Source organism: Hippoglossus stenolepis, chromosome 1 (assembly GCF_022539355.2).
Source record: "Hippoglossus stenolepis isolate QCI-W04-F060 chromosome 1, HSTE1.2, whole genome shotgun sequence".
Classification (NCBI taxonomy): Eukaryota; Metazoa; Chordata; class Actinopteri; order Pleuronectiformes; family Pleuronectidae; genus Hippoglossus; species Hippoglossus stenolepis.
Genome location: NC_061483.1, coordinates 16,447,739 through 16,459,755, shown reverse-complemented (window position 1 = coordinate 16,459,755; position 12,017 = coordinate 16,447,739). Strand labels below are relative to the sequence as shown.

The 12,017-nt window shown below is 46.5% G+C and overlaps 1 protein-coding gene across 2 annotated transcripts in view; it reads left to right on the top strand.

The window, feature by feature from the left end:
- The first annotated feature begins 6,971 nt into the window (after positions 1 to 6,971).
- gse1b (Gse1 coiled-coil protein b) overlaps positions 6,972 to 12,017 on the top strand; it is a 170,740-nt gene continuing 165,694 nt past the window's right edge. For both annotated transcript variants that reach the window (XM_035164515.2, XM_035164496.2), the window contains exon 1: positions 6,972 to 9,930. In XM_035164515.2, the coding sequence (XP_035020406.1) occupies positions 7,471 to 9,930 (2,460 nt within the window). In that variant the 5' untranslated portion in view covers positions 6,972 to 7,470. The remainder of the gene's footprint in view (positions 9,931 to 12,017) is intronic.

Below are 12,017 nucleotides of genomic sequence, written 5' to 3'. Positions count from 1 at the left end.
CAGACTAACGACCAGTTAATTGGGGAAGGCTTTTCCAGCTGGGCACCGGAGCTGGGTCGCCAATTGGGAAACATAGGATTTTTTTGGTCAGTGGATAAGGTTAGGGTATTAGGTGGAAAAGTAGGGGTTGTGGATAGGGTAAGAAAATCTATGGAACGGTGCCAGAATTGACCTATGACAACATATGTGTTTGTGTGTCTGTGTGTGTCGGTGTCTGTGTGTGTGTGTGTGCCCTTGCGGCGCTCCTCAAGCTCTACCGTTTGTTGTTGCTGAGCCAGAGGGCCTTCGGCTGGGCCGGTCCCATGGGAGTCTTTACACCACATTCCTTTTCCATTATTCCAGGCGTCTCTTTACGAGCAGCACCATCCCCAGATTCGGCCGACCTTTTCCTCTCGCCCCTGACGTCCCTGATGTTTTCATCCTCATCATTATTTCTTTGGTTATTAGCTGCTTCTGCTGCTGAGGGGAAGGATGGTGATGTGTCAGAGAGCAGGAGCAGGGAGGGCCGGGAGCAAGAACGGATTACTACAAAGGCTGCCTGAGTGTGTGCATACATGAGTGTGTGTGTTTTTTTAAATGTGAATTTTTAAACTCGAGCTTGACAAATTTCTAAGCCTCCAAGGGTTATACAAGGTCACGTAAAACAGTTATCCAAGTTTGTGTCTATAATGTTGCCTCGTGCATTTCAAGCAGGTCCTCGTACTGTTATTTAGAGCAAGATGACAGAGTGGGAGATAGTTCGCAAACATCTGCTACAAGGAACAGGTGTCCCAGGATTTCCAGTTCCACGTGGATCACTGATGACCCAGCAGGGAAACACCATCAGGGCCTTTTATCACCGGCCTCCTCCTCCTCCTCCTCCTCCTCAGCACACTCCCTCTCCTTCTGTCTCTTGGACTCTACTTGTCGCTTCCTCTCCCCTCCTAAATGTTCTGTTGCTCTTCTTCTTCCCCCCGGTGGAGCCATCCTTCTGTGGGTCTCAGTGACCTGAGATGGGAGGAATGCTCGCTGTAAGTATGTGAAGACTTTTCGAGGTCTCCGATGGGAGGGGAGTGTAGCCTTGGGCGTGGGAGGGTCCAAGCGGCTGACTGACAAGTACAGGTGAAAGTGGATTGGGTCAACCGTGTGTCAGTGAGGACCCACACACACACACACACACAAACACACACAGGCTCCAGCCAGGCTGTGCCTCTATGGGACAGAGGTGAGAGGTCAACTACAGCTATGAACAAGCTACAAGGGAAAGTAACAGCTCTTTGACCTATGTTAAATGCTCATGTCAAATATCTGCCTACAGTTTTCTCTATTTTGCATTTCCTTTTATTATCAGTTTCAGGATGACTAAGGAATGAGATTACATTTACCAATTACACTTTGAGGAGACTCAAGTTAGCATCAGTTAAGCCTAGATTAATGTTATTCTGAAAAAGGAAGGAGACCATGTTCATGCCAAAAAAGACTTGAGGTCATTGTTTATCAGGCTTGTAGAATAATTATAATTTGCGTTTAAATGTGTTTAACTTTGCTAAAAAAGTGAATGATCTGTGGCCCAGTCTACACTGTATGAGCTGTTAGTTTTTCCTTGTTCAGAGGAAACACATTCCTTTGTTGCACCTTTGACCTTGGAGAGAGGGAAGAGATCCTGCAGAAATAAATGAATAAATAAACAAGGAAAAAGTCCAGGCTTCTCCTCAGAGGATCCATTTGCTTTCTTCCCTTCTGTCTCTTTAATGAAACGGTTTATTGAGGTTTTGGGATACTTCTTGTTATAGTCAATTAATGTCCAAATTTAGAGAACATGTCCTTATCTACTTTACACCCTTGAAAAGCTGCATGTTTTTATTCATCTTTATTGAACAGTGTATTATTTGTAACCTGTTCCTCAGCCACCATGATGACTCTCCATCAAGGAACAGAAGTGCTGACTCTTTGGCTTGTACTTCACTTCCTGTGTCACCTCCCTGTGATGGCATGTGCACCCTGACTTCCTGCCAGGCAGGATGCAGGGCTGGGGCTGGCAGCTTGGTGTGGCTGTTATTCATGGGCCTAAGCTTGACACTGGATATGAAGCCTTTTGTAAGACAGACATTTTGACACAATCACGTTATAGGAAAATCATAGTGGTGACTAATATTGGTTAGATTTATATACATATAAAAACTATTGTAGTGGCTGTATTAATAATTGTGAACATAAATATAGTTAAATGCGGCTCCTACAGTGGCTTTTCTTCAGAATGGGTTTTAATTGTTCTTGTTATTATATCTACATTACTTCTGGAGGTCTCTGTCGGTGTGTTTTTTGCTCACATATCTCGAGAACCGTTCATCTTTTTACCTTCACACTTGTCGTGTGAATTTTTCAGGGCCCAAGGAAGTGCGGTGTCGTATTAAGTGCATATATATATATGCTGAAACTCAACATCAGTGACTTTGTAGTTGATCACGACAACAGTGTGTTCAAGACAACAGGTGCATTCATAGCAATGGCATTGACAACTGATTCTCCTGTTCAGGATTCTGCGAACTGATTTGAGCTTTACTGATCTTTGAATGAACGGGTGAACAGCTCTTTGTGCAGCAGCAGCGGTGGCTTCATGGTTCTGCATTCTTAGCCCAGTAGTTGTCATGGCTCAAGTACTTCAGGTCATTATTACAGTTTCAGAAAGTAATCTGCAACCAGCATCACCAGAGGCCAAGCAAACAGCCCGTTCCACACAGGCAGGTAATGAGTAAAGAATACATTACATGACGGTACACTGGTGTTGAGCTGAGGTCTCACCACTGGTCTGGTGTTAACGTCAACAGCGTTTGCAGCTGAGACCCCTCGGTCATGTTTAGACCATGTGGTGAAGGACTGATCATCTTTTTATTAATACTTATTGTAGTCAATAACAGTTTCCTGAACATTCTGACATCCTGCTCCCAGTTCACATCCATCAGAGTAAATGTGAGTAAAACTAACTATAAATATATATCAAGCAGTTAAATGTATGTCGGTGTTATGCCAGACTTGCATGAGCACACAGAAAACATCCCTGTGTATCCTGTATCAAAGCATTTAGGGATTTAGATATATGTGCATCCATGAAGTAGCTAGCTAATCGTGGCATTAGGTAAATGCCACAATTAGCGACCTACTTTTACTTGGATGTGTTCTAAATAATCAATGGCATCAACGAGCAGAGAACCAGAAAAGAAAGGGAGGGAGGAAAAAAGGTAAATAGATGACAGAAGAAGGAAGGAAGGCGCTGAGTGACTTAAAAAAAACAAAGGAGTCAGCAGAGCTATCAATCAAACCTGGTTTGTGCAAGTCCACTAAATCCTAGGGGAGAGGTCTAATCAGGCAAAATGAGAGAAAACATCTGTGTGAGGTGTACTGAACCTTTTTTTAAAGACTAAAAAGTGACAGAAACAGACGGTCTGGGAGAATTTACAGTCTGAAGAGGGGAAGGACTAGTGGGCGTATGATTGGGATGTACTGTGTTTAACAGGTGGGTGAAGTGAGCCACAGAGCTCCTAATGAATCAGAGCTCAGAGGGTCACAGGAAAGAAAGAGTGCTGTGCAGTACCACCGTGTCAGTTATACCTCTGCTTTCCTATGGAGACCCAGGGGTGTCACAGAAATAGTAATCAAGCCTTTCATTAACTAAGTAGAATGGCACTCAGTAGAGTGAAAACCTCTTCCAAGGCCCAACACTCCCCTTAAATTCAATCAAGCTGCACAAAATAGATTTTGTTAAACTGTCTCTATTAAAGAAAGTGAAAAAAGATTCTGAATCCACACCAAAATTTGATGAACACAAAAAACAGAATACCTATCAGCTTCGGGTTGGGCTATGTTAGATTCTCTGCTTCAGATTGGTTGCAGTCCAACTCTCACTCTATTGTGGTCCTCAATATTTCCCTATGCTGTTAAAAAGTCAGACAAAGTTTGGACAACAAGCAGTGTGTAGTCTCCTTGTGGTCTCAGAGTTTTGGACCTCAGTCTATATGTGTCATGTGTCCAGTTCTGATGAGGTCTCTCAAGTGGAGTCCTGGGATGAAACTGTAAAAGAATATGTGTGTGTGTGTGTGAGCACTCAAGCATGCAGGATTGTGTGTTTGAAAGTTTTATGCATGTCTTCAATTTTACACAAACATTATCATACGAGGATTGTCCCATGACCTATAGTGGAAGGTGCTGTTCCCATTCCCCCACTACACGCACACGCACACACACACACACACACACACACACACACACACACACACACACACACACACACACACAAACAGAGCGCGGTGCAGTGTCTGTGCCCTCCCTGTGCCCTTGTCATCACCTCCTCCTAACAGAGCTCCTGGAGGCCCTACACTAACAAGAGGGTTTTATTCAAATCACTCTCCCACTGCATTCCCTTTCTCCCCTAGCTACCCCCGTCTTAACATACACACATACACACAGACACACACACACATCCCCCCTCCCTCCGTTGTCCCTTCCACTGTGCTCAGCCTGAAGGGTCTGTCATGGCAGAGCAGGAACTGTAAAAACGTGCGACGAGCAATATGGCAGATATTTGAAGTCAGACTCAGAATATGCACACACAGATGAATACACACATGCAGGGCCCTTAGGCAGTTTGGGAGAGTTTGAACTGAACTCTAATAAAATCAATATTTTGATACAGTTTTTGATTCACAGAGCATGAGAGACATACATGTACATTTTATCCGTGCTTCCAGTGTTTTCTTTTACTATCAAACTGCCTGACTTACATCCACAGGTTGATAAGGCATGAGATAAGTAATTGAGGAAGTCAGAACAGGTATGCAGTAGAAAATACCTCAAAAGAAATAACTTAATATTGATAAGATAAATATTTCATTTGTATCAACTTCAAGGTGCTATATGTAATTTAACCAACATTAGTATTAACAATTGTTTACTTACAGTCTACCAGAAATGTTTTGACTTCAGCATCAACCCTCCTTTACCCTGCAATAGATTTAGGAAAACAACACCAGAGTTGGTGCTGATGTGTTTTCAGGAGATACAGTTTTAGTTTTAAAATGCTGTTTTAAAACAAAACCTTATGGATGTAGCCACAGTGGCGTCCAGTCTGCCCTGAAGAAGTTGTTCTGCTGACAGTGTACATTATTGTTATGTAAATGCAATGATGGTTGAAACTCTGGGCAAGTGTGCATCTCCACCTCCTGATCCCAGAGAAAAACATTCAGCGGCAGAGAAAACTTACATAAAGCACCTTTCATCATCTCTTGAACCCTCAGATTTGTCCCAAGTCCCAAATTGAAGACCACCGCACCAAGAATATGAGAAAAAATAATGGAAATAAAGATGATGGGGTATAATTTTCCATCATTTATCCGTCTCTTATTTTTTCCCTTCTTTTACTCTCTGTTTGCTTTATTTTTTCTTCTTCTGCTCATCTGTGAGTTGCCTGCATGAGCCTCAGTCTGACTGACTGCATGGGGGGATTTCCCAGATGATGCACTACCCAGATCTGACACTACAAGGCAGTGTTGTAAATCTATGCTGACAACATATCATTAGTGTTTCACTGTGTGTTAGATAGTGAGCAATTGGGTTATGCATCATGAATAAATGAATTTGTAGATTAATGAATGGAAGAAGCAGTTGAAGTCCTCTCCATTAATACACACTAATGTTGAATTACACAGTCTGTTTACACATAGAGAGGCTGAGGAGAATCATGAAAAACGTTGTGTTGTTGGACAGCTGAGGAGGAAGGGGCCCAGTGATGATGAAGATGATAACGGATGAAGGAGAAGGTGTAGAAAGTGGTAGTCCCGCACTCTCTGACATCAGTGAGTCACTGCACAGTGACTGAGGCCAGGGCCAGCGCACAGCGGAACGGACAGACATAACTGTTTACGTGTGTTATTGTAGAATGACGTGTTTGAGGTTTGATTACTCCACTTGCTGTCTCACAGAAAGACAGACAGACGAATGGAAGGACAGATGGACAGATAGACAGATTGATGGATTGTTGTACTTTTTTTTTACATTTACAGATAATGGGCTAATGTTTATTGGATCGACAGACAGACGGAACAAACAAATGAATTAAGTCTTATCCAAATCAAAGTTATCAAGTTTGCTTATTTCATTTGAACAAACTTAATTAATGTCTGTGCTACCAATTGAAGTATTTTGTATAAGTATAAGTTGGTCCAACATTTTTCTTTTTTCAGTGCTCCATTAGGTGACAGCATCCTATTGTGGGGAAGCCTCTTCTCTGCAGCAGCAGCCCCTGGAGAGCTCACAGCACAGAAACCCGTCTGCAGTTTGCATGACAGCTGTGACTTGGTCGATCTTTTCATAAAGGGGAGGATTGACATCAGAACCAGAATGCCAGAATCCAAAACCCAATTGAAAAAGGCATCTAAGAGATAGGCCCAATTATCTGTTGTTTCAAACGAGACATAATGCTCAGTTGTCTGAGGCCTAATTACATGTGATCAAGAAAATCTCATCTTAGAATATAATAGTTCCCTTAGATGTGTAAAACTATCTTTATTGAATGTTTATTTTATCTATTCTCAGTGTGATACAGCTGCACAAACATAAAAGACAGAAAAATACTTCATTCTTCCAATATGTACATTTTGATTCTGCACATACATAATTCATATTTTACAGTGAATACACCTGAGCTTTTACACACACACACACACACACACACACACACACACACACACACACACACGGATCACTTGTACCCCTCTCTGCTTTGTGCATCCTGAAAAACTGTTTCACCATCTCATTCTCAGATAATAATAGAGATTTTAAGGAGTCTCTAAGTTTTGGATGCAGATGATGCCCACATGCTGGGAGTTTTTCTTATTTGAATATACGCCCCAGTGCACGTTAAACGGTGGATATCCTGTGCGTGTGTGTGTGTGTGTGTGTGTGTGTGTGTGTGTGTGTGTGTGTGTGTGTGTGCTCAGTGCTTTGACGCCCGGGCAGCTACTGTACAGGAGTGCGCTGTCTCTCACCATCTCGGAGGAATTAGCACCGGGGGGCTGTGGCAGGAGGTTTCCTTCGGGGTGCCGAGGCGCGTCCCACGGACTGGATTGGGGATGGCGCTGTGTACAGTGTGAGGGAGAGCGAGCAGCCAAAGTTTGCAGAGCGCAGGCAGGAAAGTTCGCTGCAGAGGCGACCCGGGCTCCTCTGACATATCACCCATGGATTTCCAGTGCAAACATGCCGACTACACGCTTCAGATAACGCGGATTTACGCGCTGTTTTGCGGGTGTTTTCAGAGACTTTCTGCCCGTCCCGTACAGTTGGTTGCCGTCGCTGCACGCTGCTGTTTCAATGGACCGTTCGTCTCTCTTATCATCCAGTGAGTAACTTTGATCGCATGGTTTCCTGACCTGTGGATGAGCGTGAGCATGGCTTCAGTGACGCTGTGCCATGTAGCCTAGTCGTGGATGTTTAAAAACAATGAACTCCCCCCGTGACCAGGACCTGGCACCCTTATCTCGGAAACACCGTCTCATGGCTGCAGCTATGCCCGGTGAGGACGACCCATTGCCCGGCAACATTTCCAGGAGTGATCGGAACGGATTTGGGGGACTTGTTTATTGTTTTATATGTGGAAGCGGAGTCACGCCGGGGAAGGAGTTGGGGCTGCAAGTGGCATATCAGAAAGAGAGGCTTCCCTTTTTCCCGTTTCTGCAAAACCAGGAGGCAGCGCCGGGTGCGTGTGAAGTGAGCCCGGATGGTCATGCGCTGGTGTGCGCCGTGTGCCACTGTTTCCTGACGGAGCAGTGGAACTCCTTCGAGCGGAGCAGGACGCCCCTCGAGAAGCGCATGTACTGGCTGAAGCGACCCTACCAGTGCGACTCCCGGCGGGTCCCGCAGGAGTGGAACCTCTCCTACGACCTGGAGAGGAGGATCGGACAGGGCTACGACGGGGGCGCAGACTCGGATTTCTCGGATTTTTCTGAAAACGAGAACATGTCAGACCAGGAGATGGACGCGGTGGACCGAGCCAGCGTGGGCAAGTGCCCGAAAGCATCTGGCAAATCGCCGAGAGACAGTGGCAGGAAAAACAATGTCATCAGTGTTAAAAACAGCCCGGACTCGCAGCGGGCGATCCGCTACCCGGTGGGTGTGTGCGGGGCGCAGAGGTCGCCCAAAGCGGAAAGTGTTGTCCCGGCGAGGCGCGGCGCTAAAATGATGAATAATGTCTGTCAAGCATCAGAATCTGTGGCAAAGCCTCAGGAGAGATTCCCTCTGCGGTGCTACGAGGGCCCCCTGTCCGACCCACCTGTGCAGGACAACGGGGTCATTATGCGCAACAGGCGGTGGCTGGAGGAGCCGCGTCAGATCCAGCGTGGTGCCGACAGCAGCTGCGCTCCGTCCAGACATCTGCTGTACCGGGGAACCGGCGAGCATCACACCACCGCTACTGTCACCACGAAGGCTGCTCCCGGGGAGAACCACTCTGACAACTCCGAGGAAGACGAGATTAACATAACGAGCGATGATGACAGGGACATGTATGGCAGCAGAGCAGGCCCATCGATTCAGCTGAGACCTGCCAGAGACCTTTCAGCGAGGAAGAGTGCCCAGGAGCAAGCAGCTAAGGAGTCCAGGCCAGAGGAGTGTGTGTGTTACGTCTGTGGCACTGGGCTCAAACACGATGACTGCTTTAAAGTCAGTGTTCAGAAGCAGGAGAGAGCACAGGGCGAGCCCTTCTTTCCCTTCCTGTGGCTGCACTCCCCTCCACGTGGTGCGGTGCCCATCAGTTTGGCAGGTACCACCCTGGTTTGTGGAAGCTGCCACACCTCCCTCATGCAGCAGTGGCAGAGCTTCCAGCTTGCAGATGTGCCTGTGCTCCAGCGCCTCTATGTAGTCCCCCTCAACCAGACCACCAGTGCTGTCCGTCCCCCCCAGCTAACTCCCCAGGAGGGAAAGCCCCAAGAGCCCATGCAGTGCATACCTAAACCCAAGGCTTCCCATGAGGCCTGTTACCTCTGTGGTCAGGAGTGTGGGGGAGACATGAGAGTGGCATATGCACAGGCTGGTGTGGGCAAATCCCGCGGTGTGATGTATTTTCCCTTCATCAATATGTTGCCTTGCCCGCCTAACGCCCAGGGGCTGAGTCACGGCCGGGTGCACTGCTGCCCCCAGTGCCATTTAATCCTGGAGGAGATCTGGGGCGCATATCGACTCAGCCTCAGTGAAGAGCTGATCACTTCTGTCAGCTCCTTCCTGGTCAGGTACCACACTGCCATGGCCATTGAGGGGTGTGAACCGGCCCATTCCCAGAGAGGGTTGGCTTCTCGCCCCGGCAGCTCCATGTCTGTGTGTTACCTGTGTGGAGCTGAGTTGTTTGCAGGTGGAGAGTACCAGCTTCATGTCAACCCACCTGGGCGTTGCGGGGAGAGGGAGCCTTTCTTCCCCTTTCTCACCGTCCACCCTCCGGCTCCCCGTGCAAAACCAGCTGACGCTACAGGCCTTGTGTCGGCTTGTAATCTCTGCTATCATGACCTGTGTGCCCAGTGGGCCCTGCATGAGAACCGGGGCCAGGGACCCGCCACCCCTTCTACCTCTAGCTTACCCAGTGGCAACCCCCCGCTGCCCAGCTCCCCTTGGGCCCGACAGTACAACTGTGAGGCGTTTGTTTGTTTCTTCTGCAGGCAGGAGCAGCGCAGGCAAGGTAGGCTATGTGCCGTTACTATGGCCAGGCTACCTGTGTTCCTGTATGCCCCTCGCAGCACACGCACACTCCTGGTGGATGATGGGAAGAGGCTGGTGATTGGCGCATGTGTGGAATGTAAGGCCATGGTGCAGGCGGGACAGAGGATGCAGCAGGACAGGGATAGACATGGACATGGATCATCAGACGAGGAGAGGAGGGAACCGGAATCGGCCTCGCCACGATCTAGACACAAGGTAAGGCCAAAGCACACTGCCTGTTGACACGGCAGCACAGCCATATTCTTCTCTTTTTCCTAGCGCTTTTAAATTTCACTCAATGGATTCTCAGGCCTTGTTAAAATGACAGTCATCTGTCATCTATTAATTCCCCATGCATTCCCACAGGGCATTGCAGACTGTGTTTGCCCCAATACGACCTCTGAGTCACACAGCAAAGGGATGATTTTGATGTCTTTGGGGGGTGGCAGCTTGGATGAACAATGATGAGACAAACTTTTGCATCAGAACTTACTTCTATAAACACCAGAGGAAAAATATGGGGATCTGAAGGCCAAGGCCGGCCTTGTGTTTGCTCTGTGCATGTGTGTGTGTGAGTGTGTTTATTTTAACCAGCATGACTGAGTGTGTCTCAGCCAGCACTGTAGTTTGTTTTAGTTTGAGCATGTTGAAGATCTTTAGGAGTATTTCCAGGGAAGTTAGTAAGTCTCTACCATATTTCCTCTGCTAATGACAAAACACAAATGCATAAACAACAGATGATTATATCAATCTTCCCCAGATATGCCAGCACCATCACTACCAATCATTTAAATAGCCTATAGGAATTTAAACTGACTGTCCAAAGTTTAAGTGTCTCTGTGTTGAGCAATTATCTTCATGTTATATCAATATCGAATAAGTCAGATAGCTTAGTATAGTGGAAATCAAAGACATTAAATCAACATGGTGCAGTTCTCTTCTCTGTATTTAGTTTTTTTTTTAAAATTTCTTTATAATTGATTTCATTTGTTTCCAGGATTTGGTGTGGAATGCTCAGGTTCTCAGGCCTCAGAGACAGTGAGCAGACAAAATGAAATATGGGAATCAAACTTAACAAATAAAAATATATATCCAGACAGTTCAGATACTGTAGTTCAGTGATGTGCAGACACCAACATTCATGCATATGTTGTCATGTCTGTCAGAATAATTTTTAGCCAAAATCACGCCTTTCTATTGAACCGTCAAGTGAGACCAAAGATGAGGTGTAAAAGAACATAAAACAAGGTCACACCTGCAGAAGCTGCAGTGCTGAAGAAGTTACTGTTGTTTAAAATGGTCCAGGTCGAAAAACATTGATTTTCAGTTGATTGAATATCATTGTTTATCAATTATATACTTAAATATTGCAGCTGAAAGATTCACATTTTAAACAAAGTTGATGAATGACTTTGACATAACTTGAACTATTTCCAACACATGCACAAAATCCCTTCCCTGCTGGTAAAATGTTGACAGCACAACTCTGCTTTCTTTCACTTTAGATGATCAATAGCAGAGGATGCATGTTGGAGGTGTCGGGTTATGTGGAGGACTAGTGCAAAGCGAACAAGGATGGTGATGTGCTAATGAAGGGCTGAGGAGCATGTAGACAGCCACTTGGCTCTGTGAGCAGCTCTGAGCAGCTCCTTCCTGCAAACCACCAGTGACTGTCCGGGCACGCAGGACATGTGAAGAACATCTGCGGATGTCATTGACACCCAGCATCCTCAATATGTTGTGAACTCTCACCGGAGCTGTCTGGAGCTGTCCACTTCATTTTCTAGCTGTCCCTCACAGAAGTGCTTTTGGAGTAACGCTGTCACTCTTACTGTTATGACCTCCACACTTAAGACTTCATTATTTGTCTGAGCAATAGTATTTGAGCTATTCCGAGTTGAACTCATAGCAATCATACGTGAGGGGCTACTCCTGATATAGAGGATAATTATGGAGCCAGCTCCGCAGCGTGGGTGGAATGAGAGCGGTTGTCGGGGCAGGCAGGGTTTCAGGTGATCATTTTGGACCGGGGGGTGTTGCAGGTGGCACAGACAGTTTTGGCCTAAGGGAGCGGGTGACCTCATGGATGAGAAAGTGCCAGTGTGTGTTTCTGTGGGGAAGGGGAGCGAGAGAGCGAGCCTGCGTGGGAACAGGTGCTCCGTCCTCTAGTGTCATGTTATATGGTTGAGAGCGTCTGTCATCGCTGGGGTTTGGGCTGTCAGGAGGGAGTGCCCATCTGGTTCCCCTCAGCGCTTCATGTGCCTGCTGGAGGGGGCTATACAAAGACTAACAAAGATTAACAC